This window comes from Canis lupus, chromosome 2, assembly GCF_003254725.2.
Source record: "Canis lupus dingo isolate Sandy chromosome 2, ASM325472v2, whole genome shotgun sequence".
NCBI lineage: Eukaryota > Metazoa > Chordata > Mammalia > Carnivora > Canidae > Canis > Canis lupus.
In genome coordinates, this window is record NC_064244.1 from 77,050,379 (window position 1) to 77,068,824 (window position 18,446).

The following is an 18,446-nucleotide window of genomic DNA, read 5'->3' on the forward strand; positions in this document are numbered from 1 at the left end:
ACGGTTGCATTAGATATTCTACCAAGAAAGATGCAAGCAAGATGGGGCCAGATAGCTTCCCCAGCCTCTGACAACTCCCTTGGACTCTAATGGTGTGGGGGAGGGTGGACCTGACCCTTGAAGACCTCATCACCTCTTATCTGACTTTCCAGATGCCAGAGCAGCTGGCTTTGAGGCTGGGAGAAGGTACAGAGTAGTGATCATAATTACAGGCTTGGAGTCAGACCTGGGTCCAAAGTCTGCTTCTGCTTTTGCTAGCCATGTGATTTTGGACAAGTTGTTTCCATTTCTTGGGCGGCCTTGTTTATCTAATATGTGAAATATGGACAGCCCTATCCATGCCTCAGCAGAGTTGGTGTGAGATATGGGAGAAAATGGACATCAGGGTGTCATCCTTTAAGTCATCTCATGAGTTATTCTAATCATATCAATGAATCTCTACCCACATGATAGCAGCAAACTTAAGCGGGGCATTTGCATATTAATATATTCTTGGTGGCCTACAAACTTCCACTTCTATCCCCCTGGAAATTAATTTCTAAGAATGAAGTTGAAAGTAGATGTTTGGGGTCATGGAAGGGCAGGGTTGTGTGTCCAGGCAGAGTAGTGGTCACTATCTCTTCTAAGGCATCTTCTTGAGGTACCTCTAAAGGGCAATCCAGTTCAGAGGAAGAAAGGAAGCTGTCCCAGGGGTTGAAGAAGGTCACTGAGTTTTCCCAGGCTCTGGGTGTGGAAGTCTTGGGGCAGTGTGGGCCTGGAGCTGCTCAGGTCTTAGGGTTAGGCTGAGGGGAGAGAATAAAAAATCATGAACTGGGGTCCCCCTTTACCTCCTTTGCACGGATGAGAAAATAGAGGCCCAAGGGATCAAGTGACTTGCTCAGGGCCACAGGGTTAGCTGGCAGCAGAACCAATGGAAAAAACTGGTGTCCTTTTCATGGCACCACGTGGTCTCTTGGGCATGGTGCAGAGTCTAGCTACTGCATCTGTCTAGAGTAAAAAAGACCAGACTCCTAGGGACCTGGGTTAGTTTCTGGAAAGGTAGATTGGGTTCTGTGAGGCCCCCAGGGAGGAGCAGCAAAGCTTTGGTGAGGGGACTATAGACTGGCATTAGAGACATTGAAATGTGAACTCAGGATCTGCTATTCTCTGTTGCTATGCGCTTGACCTCTGTGAGGCTCAGTTTCTTCACCTGGGCAGTGGGACTAATGGGAAACACTACTTTAGTGGTGTTGAGAGTCAATAAGCAGCCAGTGGAGATGCATGTGATGAGGCACTTCACTCCTTTCCCAAATGGTACCTTAGTTCTCTGTCTGCGCAAATGCTAAGATGTTCAGTGAGAGTGAAGAGGTTACGGTACGGCCAGAAGGAGCCGAAATTGTATATGTGGGTGTCCAGTGATGGAGGAGCTGCTGCATCACCGGAGGTGAGCGAGCCCCTGGTGGGGATACCAGCCGGAGGACTCAGGCATCTGCTGGAGAAACGACCTCGCACCTCTGATGTTCTGTGAAGCCCACTCTCCCCCTTCTCAATTCCCTGGCTCCTGCTCACCAGGGGCCTCTGTTTTCCAAAGCAGCAAGCAGCCTGCATGGTAATTACTTTTGGACTTATTAAGCATAATTATCCCCTAATCGCATACAACCAGTAATTACTGTGGCTGTTACCAGGGGCCTACCCATGCAGTACCGCCTGCAGCCCTGGGGTCCGACACCCAGCTGGGGCCTGAGGTGGAGCTGGTGCTCCCTGCTACAGGGTCAGGGGAGGCCTCGCCTGAGACGGGGCTGCTGCATCCCCCACCGGGTGCTCCTTGAGCCCGGGCACCAGGCTGGTGAAGACCTGCTCACATACCGACAGCCCCAGGGCCACTCCAAGCTCCAGCCAGGGCACACACTCTGCTCCCCATCCTGTTATGGTTGCCTGGGCCACCCTGCGTCTGCACATGCTGGTCCCTTGTCCTGGGACGCTCTTTCCTCTTTCACTCCTCTTTCTTCCCTCCAACCACCCACCCTCTCTCCTTCCTTTCCTTCAAGTATTTTTGAGGCTCTTTTACGTTCCAGACACGATTTTAGGTATTAAAGATACAGCAGTGTTGGGAGCAGGGGACAAAAGCCATGCTTTCATGGAACGTGGTGTCTGTTTGATGGAGAGAGAGAGAGAGACAAAGAAGAAAATGGGTAAGTCATGCTATTAGATTAGAAGAGGTTGAGTGTTATGAAACAATATGAAGCAGAGTGACAAGGATGAGGAGGGGGAGGGGTTAGAGAAATTCATAGTTTTAATAGGATGGCCAGGGTCGGCCTCATGGGGAATGGGACACTTGAACAAACAGGTGATGGGTTAACCTATGATGATATGTGGGGAGAGAATGTTCCAGCAAGAGGGAGCAGCTAGTGTGAAAATTCTGAAGTGGGACCAGCTACAGCTGAGGAGGCCAGGGTGGCTGGAGCAGAGTGGGGGTGGGGGTGGGAGAGGAGGTCAGTGTGGAAGGGGAGTAGTGGAGGGTAGACTGCTAGGGCCTGGTGAGTCAGTTAAGGATGTCAGTTTTTCTCTGAATGAAACATTTGAGCAGAGGCGTGGCCTAATCTGACTAGTGTTTTTGTGTCTCTGTCCACAGAGAGACGATGGGGGACAGGGGTGTGGGGAGCCCAGCGAGCAGGAGCTATTGCAACAATCCAGGTGGGAAATGATAGGGGGTTGGCCATGGAGTTGGGAGGAGTGGATGGATTCCAGAAATATTTCCAGGGTAGAGAGGATAGGGGACGCCTGGGTGGTTCAGTCGGGTAGGTGCCTGCCGCCTTGGCTCATGTCATGATCTCAGGGTCCTGGGATCGAGTCCCACATCGGGCTCCCTGCTCAGTGGGGAGTCTGCTTCTCCCTCTTCCTCTCCTTCTGCCCCTAAACTGCTTATGCTCTCACTCACTCTCTCTCTCTCTCTCTCTCTCTCTCTCAAATAGATAAATGAAATATTTAATAATAATTTAAAAAGGTAGAGAGGACAGGATTCCCTACTAGGAAGGAAGAGAGGCATCGAGGATGATACCCAGGTTTTTGGCCTCAATAACTGGAAGGAGGGAGTTGCCACTTACCAAATGGGGAAGACAAGGGAGAATCAGGTTTTCTAGGAGGGCAGGTGCTCTAAGGTCTGGACATCCCAGAGAGGTGCGAGTCTGTGGTTCAGAGGAGACAGGTCTGGCTGGGGTGTGCATGTGGAAGCCCTCCACACAAGGATGACATTTAAAGCATCCAGATTAGGGACGCCTGGGTGGCTCAGTGGTTAAGCATCTGCCTTTGGCTCAGGTCATGATCCCAGGGTCCTAGGATGGAGCCCCACCTCGGGCTCCCCGCAGAGAGCCTGCTTCTTCCTCTGCCCATGTCTCTGCCTCTCTCTCCGTCTCTCATGAATGAATAAATAAAATCTTAAAAAAATATAAACCACTTAGATTGAATGTGCTCATCTAGCGAGTAAGTGGGGACAGGTAGGAAGAGGACCACCTCTGAACCCTGCGGTCCCCCAGGATTAAGAGACTGGGGGGATTAGGAGGAGCCATCAAAGAAGGAGCAGAGCCTGGGAGGAGAATCCAAGGAAGGAAGCCTGTCAGCAGGAGGCAGGGAGCTCTCACCTCTCTATCCTGGGGCATCTGATTCTGCGTTTTCCTCTCCCCTTCCTCTGTCCTCACTCCCCTTTTTGGGTTTATCGCTCTCCCTCCCTGCCCCCCACTTCCTTTTTCTCTCTCCCCAGGGCTTTTGGTGTCTTCCTGGGAGTCTCTCTCCCTTGGCCTCCTTTTCTAGGCCTCAGCCTCCACCCTTCCCTGCCCAGCCCGGCAGAGGGTGAGGCCCCTGGGGCTGCGGGGATCTCCTGCGGCCGAGGCACCTGCCAACCTCCCAGCGTCTTGGAAGCAGCTTGCGGGGCCAGGGGCCGGGCCTCCTGCCTGCGTAATGCGCTCCGATATTTATTTACCCGCCGGCCAGACTAGTATTTACCAAGGTATCGCTGCCAGCTGCGCACCCGCTAATTGTTCTTAATGTGCCCCCTCCCGGTTCCCACGGCGGCGGCGCCCTCCCGGCAGCGGAGCCGGCGCGGCTCGGAGCGGGGAAACCGAGGCCCCAGCGCGCGGAGGGCGCGGGGAGAGCGAGTGACCGCGGGGTGCGGGCGCGGGGAGCGGCCGGGGTCCCGGAGCTGTGGCCTGGAGCGCGATGCCGAGTCTGGGAGCGGGCGGGGGACCCCGAGGGGAAGGGGACCCAGGTGGGGTCTTGGAGAGGGTGGGGGACCGGGAGGGGGAGGGGACCCAGGTGGGGGTCTTGGAGCGGGCGGGGGACCCCGAGGGGGAGGGGACCCAGGTGGGGTCTTGGAGCGGGCGGGGGACCCCGAGGGGGAGGGGACCCAGGTGGGGGTCTTGGAGCGGGCGGGGGACCCCGAGGGGGAGGGGACCCAGGTGGGGGTCTTGGAGCGGGCGGGGGACCCCGAGGGGGAGGGGACCCAGGTGGGGTCTTGGAGCGGGCGGGGGACCCCGAGGGGGAGGGGACCCAGGTGGGGTCTTGGAGCGGGTGGGGCACCCCGAGGGGGAGGGGACCCAGGTGGGGGTCTTGGAGCGGGTGGGGGACCCCGAGCGCGAGTGAGTTTTGGACGCCCGGCTCTGGGGCCTCGCGCGCTCGCCTGGCGGTGGGCGGACAGACGGACGACCGCGGGGCCCCGGGAGGGGGCCGTCGCCTCCCCCCCCTCCCCCCGCGTAGGCGGCGGCCTCGCCTCGCTCGCTCCTCCCGACGTCAGCAGCAGCCGCCGGAGCCGGAGGGAGCGGTTTAATTGGCAGGATTTTGGGTTAAGGACAGATGTGGCTTCGCGGGGTTTGGAGGCAGGGCGCGCGGGGGCGGGGAGGGGAGCGGGGAGGACGGGCTGGGAGAGGCCCCGCTGGGCGCCCCGGAGAGAGCCGCAGAGGCCGGGGTGGGCGAGCGAGCCGCGGACGCCGGGGGCCCCACGCGGCTGGGGAGGCGCAGGCGGCCGGGAGGGGGCGCCGGCGGGCCGGCTCCTGCCCTCCGAGCTCCGGCCGGGACCACCCTCCACCCTCCACCCCGGCGGGCGGCCGCCTTGCGGCCTTGGGGACAGGGATTCATTTAATTTCATTACTGGGGCTGTGGGTGCACTGTCCGTCCACTCCCAGGCCAGGTTGGTGTCACCCTGGAAGTTCTCTCCTGGCAGCTTCAGAAACCCCAGGGAATGTGCCCCCTGCCGGGACCCCCCTACCCCCCAGCTGACTTCAGGCAGGCAGCCCAGCAGCCCCATGGGTCCCCCTCTGGGCCACACGGGGCGCAGCCCATTTCTTCTGTGAACTTCACTCAGGGACGGATGGTGATTTTCCAGATGGGCTCCCTGGGCTCCGAGAGGCGAAGTGACTGCCCCCCGCCAGTGACAGGCCGCCGCTGGATGCAGAGGTCCAGCCCAGAAAGTCACCCTTTTTCCACTCCTCAGGGCCAAACCTGGCATTGATGGTGGCTGTAATTTCATCAGGCCTCCAATGCACAGTGTTGTGGTGGCCTCGGAGCCTTCTGGAACTGCATCCAGTGGATCTGTGGGGTGGGTGGTGATGGCTCTGCAGATTCCTCAGGCTCCTTGAGCGCATCGCTCCACCCCTGGACCAGCAGTGGCCGTGCGGGACGCTGCCACCTGCATGCAGGCAGGGGCTTTGTGGCCCAAGGGAAGAGGCCTTGTCTCCAGGAGAGCTCACCTCCCCACTGCCCTCGCATCCTGGAATGTTGTGAAGTCTGGAACCAGGATGGTGAAGTCACCATCTGGGAGTTATCCAGCCCTCTTCCCTCATTCCCCCAAATGGGGAAACTGAGGCCCAAGAGTCTGTGAGCCTGGAATGACCAGGACCATTGTGGGATGTGGATGGTGCCTGCCCTGTCTCCTTATTTCAGCATCAAGGCGGCTGGGTTTTACTACAAAGTGGGGAGCAAGATTCATTTTCCGTGTACCCCAGCCTTCTTTCTAGCTCTTGCTGCCCGTCACCTCGTGCTCTCTCTGCTCCCCTAGGACCTGACTTCACTACCTAAGTGCCTAGCTTGTGGGCTGCACCCTCACCCACACACCTGTGTTCACAGGGGTCTTTCCAAAGACCTTACCTGTAACAGGTAAGCTGTAACGTAGTATCTTTAGACCCAACAAGGGTGGGCCTGGGGGACCTGAGTGACCTTGGTCCAGGCCACATCACTCTTTGGGCCTCAGTATCTCCATCTGTAGAATGGGCAGGGAGGACATTCAGAGGTTTCTGGGCACCTTTCTGGCTCTGACAGCCCAGGACTGTCCACAGTAGGAGGAGCAGCTGGGACCTTTGTCCTGTGGGCCAGGGTCCAGCTGCTTCCTTTCCTTGGGCAGGAGTAGAGGGGGTGATGGGGACAAACAGCAGAGAAAAGGCAAAGCTCTCTGGCCCCAGGGGAAGTATTTGTTACACATTTTCTCCTGTGCCCTGAGCCTCCTGGTTCTCCGCTACCCTCTGGGGAGCTGAACCTGGCAGAGAGGGAGGAAATGAAAAGCTTGGTATGGAATGCTCCCCGCCCGACCCCAGCGTGGCCCAGGTGCCCTGGCCTGGTGGGAGCTGGCACACAGGAGATGCAGAGAGTGAACCAGTGGGGCAGTGTCTCCAAGAGAGACCTGGCCCTAGGGTTGGGTGCAGGTGGGTTTGGATCCCACCAGTTTCTAGCTGGGAGACCTTGAGCAGATTAATTAATGTCTCTGAATTTGGGTTTTCTCATCTGAAACACCAGAAGGCTACTTGATAGAGTTGTGAGGAGCCAGTGATGATGCATCAATGGAAAGACCTTAGAATCATGTCTGACTCTCCAACTTATAACTCCTGATTATTTTTTATTAAAGATAAAGGAGGTTTGGCTCACCTTATAGGTGTGCACTTCAGCCTACATTTAATGAGCATCAGGGCAGTTTCAGGCACTTCAGAAGCCTGGTCTCTGCTCTCAGATTGCTTATAGTCTGATGGAGGAGATGCGTGGCCCTCAAATGCCACCTACAAGTGCTAGTAACAGCCATTACCTGGAGTACAAAGAACTGTGGGAGACATCCAGTCTGCCCTGGGGGTACAGGTCAGGGAAGGCTTCCTGGGGGAGGCGGGCCACACACTGAGCTCTTGGTAAACATCCAACTTGGCAGAGAAAACGTGGCAAGGAAATGAACTGCTTGTTTGAGGGGACACTTGGAATCCAGTCCCTGCTCCTCTGTCACCTGTCAGAGTAGCATCCTCCCCACCCTGACGCTCCGTTTTCCTTAATATTGCATTTTTCTGCCTTGCCACCTTTTGCCTTAATGTGTATCTCCTTGCTTTTGTGTTTCTCATCTGTTTCTCTCCACTAGAACATCGGCCCCATGAGTGTGGCATTACGGGTGTAGTTGTGCTCCCTGCTCCCCCAAATCATATGTTGAACCTTTTCAAAAATTATTTATTTATTCATGAAAGACACAGAGCGAGGGGACACAAGCAGAGGGAGGAGCGGCTCCCTGCGGGGATCCTGATGTGGGACTCAATCCCAGGACCCGGGAATCACGACCTGAAGTCAAAAGCAGAGGCTCAACTACTGAGTCACCCAGGTGCCCCCATATGTTGAACTCTTAACCCCTAACACTTAGAATGTGACCATATTTGGAGTTAGGATCTTTCCAGTGAAAATCAAGTTAAAATGAGATCATCGTGATGGTCCCTGATCCTGATAGGACTGGGGTCCTTGTAAAAAGAGGGAATTTGGAGACATTCGTGTCCCAGCACAAAGGCCACGTGAAGACTGGGGTCTGCTGCCCAAGCCAAGGAAGCCCCAGCAGCTGGGAGAGGGCCCTGGAACAGACCCTTTCCTTGCAGTGCGCAGAGGAACCAACCCTGCCCACACCTTGATCTTGGACTTCCAGCATCCAGAACAGGAGACCCTGTGTTTCCTGGCCAGTGGCCCTTTGCTGTGTGCGCAGCCCTAGCCCAGCGGCCCAGATGGAGGCTCTTGCATCCTGTGGACTCGGTCTGGAGTCACCAGGCGGCGCCAGCCACAGTTCTTGAATGGACTGCACTTGCTTGCAGCGAGGTGCTGTGACGAGGGCCACATTCTGGGTGACAGCACACACAGAGTGGGAGACCTGCAGAGGCAGGGCCAGCGTGTGGAGCAAACGGGGGGGGGGGCGTCTGGTGTCTTCAATCCCTCTCAAGTCTCACCTGCTCGCTTTCTGTTCTTTCCCGGAGTGGCAATCTTTCCTCTGATACAAACCCATCTTTCTCCTGCCCAGGGCGCAGAGCTCGTGGGATTTGGGGGGCATCTCAGATCTCCCTGCGGGGGAGCAGGGGGGAGCGCTGTCTTCAGACCGATTGTTGGGTGCCCACAGAATCCTAAGGCAGGTGCCATTGGAGCTGCACAAGGGTCGTCTCAGAGAGTGCACAGTCTGATGGAGGAGACAGAGCCCTATTTGGAAAACCCCTGGTCAGACAGAGGAGATAAGATCTGTGCCCCTGAAGAGCCTCCCGTCTGATGAGGGCTGCACAGTCCTGTCCTGGGAGACACCAGCAAGTACGGTTGGGAGCTCCCAGGCCGATGGAGAGAGACCCGCGTGCGTGTGTACACTAGTAAGTGTCCCGGAAGAAGCCGCTGCCAGGAGGAGGCCTGGGAAGGCTTCCTGAAGGAGGTGGGCTCTCCCCGAGTCTGGAGAAGGAGGGGGTGCTAATAGGGTGGCTAGGAGGAGAAGTGGGCAGGGCAGGGGAGGCCCAAGTAGTCAGCTCCTTTCCCGTTCCAGGGGAGCTAGCCCAGTGCCTGGACTCACGGGTGACTACGTGACCGGCACCGCCTTTCAGTGGGCTTCCTAGCCATCACGAATCACCCATTTTTAGCAGGGAAAAAAGGCTGTTGACAGGGGACAGGAATAGCTTCTGAAGCCTCCCTTCATCCCTGCCGCTGCGCTCCCCTCCCAAATGTCTCTGCAGGCCCAGGCCTGGAAGGCAGTGCATGCCCGCAGCGCCCTCTGCTGGGAGGCCCCAGAACAGCACCGCGGGCTCTGCGCCCCTGGGGGTTCCCGCTCTGTGGCCGCCCCAGACTCTAAGCCAGGAGGGAAGAATTGGCGGGACCTGGGCCAGCGTCTGGGAGGGCCCATATCTGCGACCTGCAAGGTCTTAGAGCTTGAGGGTAGTGTAGACGGTGGTCAGCTCCGCTTGGAGGGGCTGAGGGAGCCATCGTAGACAACTCCCCGCACCCATCCCGGATCTTACGGGAGGTTCAGGAGCCCTGAGGATCCGGGCTAGGAGAGGACCTTCTCCCAACAGGTGACCTGTGTCTCATTATATCAAAGAGGATGTGTCCCTTTCTTTCTCGAAACCCTGGATCTGGGGGTGGCTAGACTTCGAGTGGGTGGTCTGGATGCTTCCAGGAGGGATTCATGATTGGGAGATTCTGAGTGATGCTCAGATGAGAAGGAGGGTAGCTGCTGCTGGGTGACAGGATGAGACAGCTGGGCAGAGCTAGGCTAGGAGGCTAGGACTCAACATACTCTTTTCTCCCCATTTCAGACGTGGATAAAGATGAATTAAGCCTAAGGGAGCTCCGGTTTCCCAGGAGGCAGTAGTGCCTTGGAGGAAACTGGCAACCACACGACAAGAGGACCTAGGAGACCCAGAGACCTGAACCCCTGGTCTCCCTTCATTCTCTCCTTCCACAGAGTTCCTGGAGAGAAGCTACCGGTCCTAAGTCTTGCTTTCCTGAGTATGCTTTGCATAGCTCCGGAGGGGCTAGGAGACCCTTATTGCTGCCCCAGCAGGACACACACACACACAGGTACACACACAAACTGGCTTTTACACAGTGTACAACTGGAGAAAACAAAGAAGCAGTTTTCTTCTAAAGTTGGAGGGCAGGCCTGCTTATAGGTCAGTGAGGTGCTAAAGGGCCTTCAGGTCCCCCAGCAGCCTAGAGTCGTGGTGGCAGGTCAGAGAAAGGGCTCATTGTCTCAGCAATGGCCTGTGACCCAGCTGAAAGTCATCTGCGAGGACCATGCCCGAGAGCAATATTTCTGTTGGCCTTGTTGGTCTCAGCCTGTTGGCTCTCCAAATGGTTCCTATTAGGGGCTGTTAGCACATCACAGCAATGTTTTTGGCCTACTGGGAATTCCCGTCTAGTCACCTGTTCTCCCTGAAGGCTGCATAGGGACGACCGAAGTAAGCAAAATAAGGTAAGCCACTAAAAGATTTCCAAATGACTTAGGTTTGCTTTTGGGGGCAGTTTGTGTGGGTTCTGAGACAAAATGGCAGCTGGTGATGATTTCCAAATAAATATATTTTGTGACCACTGATTGCTTCGGAGGGAAACCTGAAGTATGGGAGGCAGCTGTGCAGAGCCATGGTGGCAGGCTGTACCCCCACAGCTGGTTCGGTCCCTGGTGCACGTGGGCTGGACACCTGCCAATACCTGTACTTCTTTGACTGGTGGCTTTCTCTAGCTGCAGAAGTGAGCCCAGCTGGGGCACCTGTGGCGGGCCAGAAGTGCCCAGGAGCGAATGCTGTTTCTTAGGAGTGACCCTCCACGAGTGACTGAGTGCAGCTGGAACACACACCTCATTCCTTCTCCATGAGCTTGGATATATGCATCTCCTCTGGTTTCCAGTGGGATGAAAGTCCGCACTCCTAGCAGTAACCTGCTTATAACATTCCCACTATGGTGTCCTCTGCGTTGCTATTTTACTTCCTCACTTACCTAAGGCTGTTTCCTGGAATCACCCAAATACACTCTTTGCACTGAATCCTTATCTCAAGCTCTGCTTCTGAGAGAGGGGGGGCTCTTCCACGACCAACTTGCTCCGATTTTCCTGAGAGTGTTCCAATTTTAAGAGTCAAGGTCCCACATCCTGAGACCGCCCCGCACCGCAGTCCCTGGCAAACAGGGACGATTGGTCACCCGAGGGGTGATCCCGAACCAAGACAGATGTGACCATACAGCAAGGCAAACAGATCACTGAAGCACTAGCTTGAGAGCCAAGTATTGGTTTTGAGAACAAAAGAGCAGACGCAAGTATAATTTTGTGGTATTATCAGGTTCATTCGTTCTTATGAGCTAAACGCCTCTAAGAGAGCAGTAGCCACCAATTACAAAGAAGCCATTCCTTTGAAAACAGACATGGTCATACAGCCCCAGGGCGTGGTTTGCTAGTTATTAGGGTTAGAAGATGACTGGCATCCAGGACTTCCACAGTGTTCTGCACGAGTGGCTGCTGGAAAAAGGCGACGGGTGTTCTAAGAACAAGAAGTGTCACAGGCACTGTGGGGACATCACAGGTGAGCAGGCAAGGGGATAGGCGGCACGTTGTAGGCACTTAAGGCTCCGAGGGGGACAAGCACCGGCCATGCCACTTGAGCCAAAGCCACCTGGGCAAATAGTGAAACTACACCACGAGTGTCGCCACATTCGACCACATTGAGGCGAGGCGCTTTGCCTTAGGAAGCGGCTGTAAGCTCAAGACAGCTGGCTCCGAGCCGAGGAGGTTTGCAGCATGAACAGAAGGAACCCCACTTTGTCAGGTGGTGCCATTCAGAGGTCAAGGCCAACAGGCCAGGGGGAGGGCCCTGGGTGAAGGCGCAGGTCAGGGAGCTCCATTATAGGGGGTTGGGAGCCTGGCTGGGAGCTGCTGCCAAGCTCCTGACCTTAGGATGCTTCTCTGCAGATCAGATTATCCAGCTGCAAAATGCCACACACGCCCCTGCCCTGGTTATTTTTGTTCTGGCGCTGTGGAGCATGCTCCAGCTGAGGAATGCGCCCATGGGGGGCGGGGGGGCTTGATTTCCCTAGTCCTTGCTAGATTGATGGAAAAAAAAATCTCTCAAATGCCAATGGCAGTGAACACGCAAGCCGTCGCTGGTGTAGCAATGCTCTTCTCTCTCCTTTCCCAGGGCACTAGGGTGCAGAATGCATTCGTGTCTGGGGACCACTCGGAGAGGCTGCAATCCGCAAGTAATGAAAAGCAGCATTTGCATCCCGCGACAGCAGGTGCTTGGGTCACCGGGTTCTAGTGGGGCAGGTGAGTGGGGAGGCCGGTTGCCAGGCCTGGCTGCACACAGATCAAGGGGAGACCTCTTTCCCCACTTCCTCTCACTAGGGGTCCCCGGCCAGAAGGTCCCCCTCCTAGAGAGCAGATGAACCCCGGCTACCACTCCCCCACCCCCCAAGCAGGTACCCCATTCATCCATCACAGCACCAGAGGACGGTGGATGTCCTCTGTCCACAGGCCGGGGAAGGATGGCTAGCCGGAAGCTGAAGCTTATTTTCAAATCCAGGGCAAGCCAGCCTATGTGTGGGGCCCAGTTTTTCCCGGATCTGGAGTTGATCTCAGCCGCGGGGGCCCGGAGGGAGGACTCTGCCCTGTGTGTGGCCAGGGGGCTGGGCCCTTGGGACACTTTGGGGCAGGGACTCCCCACCACAGGCCCTCCAGCCAGGCTCCCACGCTGCCTCCATTTCGGCCTCACCGTCCCTGTCCCCGTCCTCGTCCTCGTGCAGCTCTAGCACGCCCCCAGTGTCAGACAGCTCAGGGGCTGGCCTCTAGTGCAAACCACGGCCAGACAGCACAGGCTGAGGCCACACCTACACACGGCAGGACCCTGGGTCGGGGATGTGGCAGGTCAAGGCATACCCGCCCCTCTGCCCAGGAGTGGGGGGACGGTTCATGGAGCAGACATTCTTCAGGTGCTGCTCACCCAGCTCCAAAAGGACAGGAACACCAGCCTGGTCACCATGCTGCCCCCCTGTGCCCGGCATCCAGGAGGCTCTCCATAAAGAAGGCTTTTTGAGCATCAGCGCCTGAGAAGATCCCTAAGGGAAATCTAGACCAGTGTTTTCCCAACTGAAAGATGGGCGGGGGTGGGGGGGGGGGGCGGGGAGGGGGGAAGGGGAGGCGGGGGGACGGGGAGAAGCAACCTTCTGAATCACCTCATTGGAGGCTGACAATACATATTTACATATTCATGCCTCTGAGTCCGTCTTGACCTAAAGAAATCTGTTTTCCTTGTGTTTCCCAACATATTTGCCTGCCGGACAGTTTCTCATGAATTGCTAATTCACACAGCAACCGAGGAATCTTGTTGGAAACGCCGATTGGGTGTAACCTCATGCTACAGAAGATGAAACAGGGCCCAGAGAAAGCAAGCAACTTGCCAGAGGTCACACAGCACACTGGTGGAGTCCCGACCTGCACTGAAAGTCCCCGGCTCTGCCCAGTGCTCCTCCCACTGGGGGCCAGCCTTTGCTGACAGTGCCATTAGGCACCTGTACTCTCCTGATTCTTCAGCCAGGCAGGGCATAAATGTTTTTTTGCATGACCTAGAGAGCAAAGGCTAGTTTAGCAAAACAAAACAAAACAAACAAACAAACAAACAAACAAAAAACCCCCCAGATAATTCCAAGTGAATCCCAATTGCAGGAGCAATGCTTCCCTTCTTGAGACTTTCTGGAACCACTTCAGCTTCAAATGCGTGTGATAATTACCTAAGGTTCTTATCTTCTCCTTAGAGCTAGTCCCTTCTGCTCTGGGCTTGGCAATCCTGGAGGCCATTTCCGGAGACTACGCGTCGTCTCGATACCTCCGAAGGTCTTTCAAAAATGCGTCTTATCCAGATGTCCCCCAGGGCTCTTGGGCTATTTGATATCAATGAAGATTTTTGTTCCTCTGCCCCCCTTGGGTGCTAGGCAGGGGAGCTGGGGGTGCAGAGGTCAGCGATTTGCTTGGGCAGTCAGAACTGCCCTGATTTCCAGCAGCTGCGGCTGGAGCAGGATCCGGGGGGATTCCCTGGAGAAGGGGGTTTGTACACCCACCACCTCACTGGGTTCTCCGTTACTCCTTCCAGTTCCACGCTGGGTCACCTTGACCCTGCTCGTTGCCCACAGTGAGGGTGGAGGCCTAGAATCGGGTGACTTGAGAGGCTGGATGGCCCAGTCCGACCACATCATGTAAGAGGACAGAGGCCCAGAAAGCACAAGCAGTTGGTTCAAGGTCACATAGTGAGTGCGAGTCCATGGTCACTAAGAGGTTAACATCTCAGAGGCAGAGAATCTGGGAATATTTGAGCCTAGAAGCCTCCCAGCTCCAGTGCACCCAGCACCCAGCAAGGGGAAGCCGCTTGCCCAAACCAGTGCCCGGCGTTCCCACTCTCGGCCCAACAGCTACTTCCATTAATGGTGGGCCAAGGAGGGGATGTCACACCCGCCCCTCTCCCTACCCTGACGCTTGGGCTACTGGCTACACAGCTGCAGAAGTGTTACTTTTGCACGGGAAGGTGTGTCGGGAGATGCCAAGGCTGTCCTCACACCTGCTTGAGGCCTTGAGCAAGACAGCCTACAACCCTTATCCCTCCCAGTGATGCTGATTTTATGCCAACAGCCCAGACTGTCATCCTGCCCTGCCTGGGGTCGTGGTGGCCAGGGTGCTGGTGACTGCCCCACTGGGTTCCTCCCCAGAGGGTGATTCTAAAGCAGAACAGTCAGCCAAGCAGCAGACAGGACTTTATATGAAGTCTCCGGCCCCTTCCCGTCCCTTGGGGATGGATCACCGGGTTCCCGGAGCCTCAGAGCAGGACCCGTGTGGAGAGAGCCCCTCCTGGGAGATTTTGCGGGGTAGCAGGAGGGCAGGGCAGGGCTCCGCATCCAGGGTGCAGGCTGTGCGGGGGGCAGGGCATCACATGCTGTCGGGCCTGCCTCTTCTCTACGTGGAGGGCGTCCTGCTGGAGCCGCTCTCCCCCTCAGTCCCTGCTGGCTGAAGACCGGGCATTTCTTGAGTCTTCGTGAGGCTGGGACGCGTGCCAGAGCCCACAGCCCTTCCACAGGTCAGTTTGCACCGCGGGGACCTCCAGATCTCCCTGCAGGGGGGCGACATCTGTGGGGGCTTTGTGCCAGGGCCCTGGGGCCCAAGGGACCACTTGGTGAAGAGACGTTAAGGCCTTGGAGAGCGGGGGTGTGCGGGTTCAGACTGAGGTCCCAAGCCGCTGGATTTCCAGAGGAGTCTTCAGGGCAGAGACGGCTGGGTGCCAGCCCCCAGGGAAGCTGAGGCTGTGCCTGTCACCAGGGGGTGTTACAGGAGGGCCTGAGAGAGGGAAGCCCCCAGGGGCTCTCTGCTGTACAATTCAAGGGTCCTTCATCTCTGAATAAATTGCCCTCCCAGCTGAAGTGGCTGCCCCCAGATGTGCTGCAGCCGGGTGCTGGTTCTGTTGCAAAGAGGCCCCCCAGGACCCCAGAATGCAGCCGAGGCAGGGGCCGCTTGAGCCCCTCAGAGTAAGCAGCGTTCGCCTTGCACAATTCCTGAAAGTGGGCAAATTATTTCAGGTGTTGCCTGGTTTCTCCAGCGGCTTTGCGACCATGTCTCTTCTTTTTGGACTATTTTTGCCCAGACTGAAGCTTAGTTTTAACATCTCAGCTTGCAGGGTGTCTCCCCGACCCCCCCGGTCCTCCCCGCCTCCTCTTCTTAAACAGAGTCTGCGAACTAAAATATACTAAGGGCTTCCAAAGGCCCCCGAGTGACTCTGTAACATGTTGGGAAGGGTGGCTCTCCAGTTGGTTTGTAAGTGGGGTTTCGGGGAGCCGGACCATCAGGGTGGAGACGAGGCAGCAGGTGGAGGTGGTCTCCTGCGCCCAGACGCAAGCTCGCAGGTCTGGTTACTAGCAGTCTTGGGGTTTGCTCATCCACCCTTTTATTTGAGGGGGGCTTTACCCACGGGACCCTCCTCCAGAGAGAACTTGGGTCCAAACTGTATGTTCTCTCTCCCCGCCCCTCGGCCGCCTGGACGTCCTGCTGAGAGGAACCTTTGGAGCTTCTAGAGATCTAGTCCAACTCCTTCACCTCACGCACTAATTTTACAGGTGGGGAGACTGAGGGCCAGACGGGGGGGTAAGGGCTGGCCTAAAATTGCACAGCTAGGTGGTAGCAAAGTTGGGATTGAACTCAGGCCTCCTGACTGCCAGTCCAGGGCTCTTTCTAGCAACCAGTATATTGGCTACTGCTTCCAAAGCTCCCCCCGCCAGGCTGCAATGTCCCCTCCCTCTCCTCCCTCCCTGCCACTACACATAATTCGGGTTATAGCAGAGCATATTGAACTCCAGGTTCTCGTCCCAGTGCCGCAGGAGCACGAACAGCTGCCGGGCAGCCGCCTTGAGCGTACCCCGCGTGCGGCCCTCGGGCACCTCCTGCTGCTCCAGCCACGAGTTGGCTTTGGCGGCCACCAGCTCCCACTCAACAAAGTAGGAGGCCGAGCTGTGCTCCAGCCACGCCAGCGCCACCACCGTGGCCCACAGCTTCCCTGTGTGTTCTATGACAGCCCTGGGTTCCCAGCCCGGCTTGCCCTCTGCCAGAGGCTCCGGGGAGAAGCCGTCACAGGAGGGGTGCCGGGCCGAGAGGCTGGTGCACAGCTGGGGACTTGGGGTCTTAGACTCAGGCTGGCGGGCAGTGAGGGGCACTCGGTGGCAGGTGAAGGGCGAGGTCCACTTGAGCTTCTCCATGGGGATGTGGATGGCCTCGCAGAAGGCTTGGTTGAGCAGGAAGGCTCCGGAGGCCAGCTGCAGAGACACCTGTGTGTGGGGGAGCCCCTCAGTGGGCCTCAAACCTTTTAGCCTGTGGAGCCCCAGGCCATACAAAAGCCTGAATCCACACAGCCCACCCAGGCATGCCCTCCGCCCCAGCCTGCCCCTCCTGCCTGGGCGATCTGCAGGAGACCCAGGCCAACTGAGCATCTCTGCGTTTACCCCACGGGCACTGCAGACCGATCAAGCCCAACCCAACATCTTCACCCCAAACCTGCCTCTTGTCCTGTGCAGGTGGGCCCTGCTCAGCCACTGGGGCTGCCCACTCCCATCCAGCAGACCCTGGACGGCTCGCTCCCCTGCACCTCCCTCCACATCGATCAGTTTTCCAGTCCCAACAGGTGTACTTTCTACCCATCTCTGCTGCCCACCAGCTGCCGCCCGCTGTTGTCCCTGCCTCCACTTTTTTCCCCTGCCCCCCTCTCCCACTCCTTCTCTCTCCTGCATTTGGGGGGTCTTTGTAAGGCACAGACCATGGCACTCTTTGGAGGCCGTCAGTTCAGTGACTTCAAGTTTCTCATAGAATCAGTGATTTCCAGAGCACTGGCTGGTCCTGGACTCTCCCCCCTGAGCCCCCTGCCCCCCAAGCTCTCTCCTCTCTACACTGCCGGCCACGACTCCTCACCCTTCAGGTGTTGGTCTGACCGTCGCACTCTTCAGGCAGTCAGGCTTCATGCCTCCCTGACGTCAAGCCTGGAGTAGGTGTCCCCCGGCGGCCACATCTCCCCCACCAAACCTGACCTCTGCTCTCACAGAGCCCAAGGATCAGGATTGCCTGCTTCCTCGGCCATGGCCCCACTGGACACTTGGTGCCATGAGCTCAGGGACTGTTCATCCAGTTCAAGGTTGTCTCCCAGGGTCTAGCACTGTGCCTGGCTCAGCAAATATTTAATGCAGGCACAGTGCTCTGCTGCCCAAGATATCTGGAAATTCAAAGTGACACCATGCCTTGGGCACACAGGGACTGGGGCTGTGTCGTGCAGCTCACACCTCTCCCAGCACCCGCTGATCCCCAAGCCCTGCTGGGCCTCATATGTGGTGGAGCCAGGCCCGCTTGCTCTTCAGTTCAGAGACACCCACTCCAGACCTAGGCTTCTCACCCTGCCACAGCATGCTGGGGTGTCTGCGGAGCCACCTGCTAAACATGGTGCATGTCCCCGGGGTGTTAATTTTACTCACTTGTGAGCTATTTCAAGGCTTATTTTTATGTATTGGAAAATAAACACACATAGATGGTAGAGTAGAATGCAAAATTCCTGTGGATTTTTAAAGCAAAGATAGCAGATTGCAAAGAATATTCGTGATGCTGGCGCAGGCTTCTAGCAACACTCTTGGGCCTGGGCCCTTGCCCTGCTGGCTACGTGGGCAGGAAGGTCTAGATCTTCTTCCCTTTGTGAAGGGGGAGGGGTGGGCAGGAGGCTCACGGGAAGGTCCCTCGGAGAGTGTTGGGGGCTGAGGCCTGGGGTCTGGGGCACTCACCAGCGGGACGTAGTCGAAGCTCTGGCTCCCCGGGGTTGACTCCGGAGCCTTAGTCAGTGGCTTGCTCAGGAAGCCCTTGGCTGCTCGACTCAGCAGCCGAGACTTGTTCAGATTGAGCCTGTGTGGGTGGAACCGGGGAAGAGTGGCCACAGCTGCCCCCGTGGGCATCCCTGCTCATCCCATCCCCCACCCCCGGCACCCACTCGGCCGCCTCTGAAAGTCAGGGCCAGAAGGCCTGTGACAGATGGCCTCCTCCAACCTCCTCGTTTGACAGTTGGGGAAACTGAGGCCCGGGAAGGTGGGGAGGCTTGCATGTCCCGAGTCATTCAGTAAGTTACAGGGATCGCTCCGGGAAAGCAGGTGGTGGTATAGCCTGCCTCGGGTGGGGAGCC

General features: G+C 57.0%; 1 protein-coding gene and 1 long non-coding RNA gene across 7 annotated transcripts in view; one reads left to right on the forward strand and one right to left on the reverse strand.

Moving 5' to 3' along the window:
• Positions 1 to 18,446, forward strand: part of LOC112659925 (uncharacterized) — a 122,652-nt gene that overhangs the window by 92,989 nt on the left and 11,217 nt on the right. Inside the window, exons 5-7 of the long non-coding RNA XR_007408689.1 lie at positions 9,686 to 9,801; positions 11,907 to 12,034; positions 13,049 to 14,828. This is a non-coding gene — a long non-coding RNA (uncharacterized LOC112659925). The remainder of the gene's footprint in view (positions 1 to 9,685; positions 9,802 to 11,906; positions 12,035 to 13,048; positions 14,829 to 18,446) is intronic.
• VWA5B1 (von Willebrand factor A domain containing 5B1) overlaps positions 12,963 to 18,446 on the reverse strand; it is a 57,247-nt gene continuing 51,763 nt past the window's right edge. For 2 of the 6 annotated variants that reach the window (XM_049106176.1, XM_049106179.1), the window contains 2 exons: positions 18,055 to 18,172; positions 12,963 to 16,563 (listed from right to left, as the gene is read on the reverse strand). In XM_049106176.1, coding sequence (XP_048962133.1) covers positions 16,057 to 16,563; positions 18,055 to 18,172 — 625 coding nt within the window. In that variant the 3' untranslated portion in view covers positions 12,963 to 16,056. Of the gene's footprint in view, positions 16,564 to 17,816; positions 17,965 to 18,054; positions 18,173 to 18,446 lie in introns of those variants that run through there. The other 4 variants (XM_025447159.3, XM_025447157.3, XM_049106175.1 and 1 more) reach the window with 3 other exon arrangements.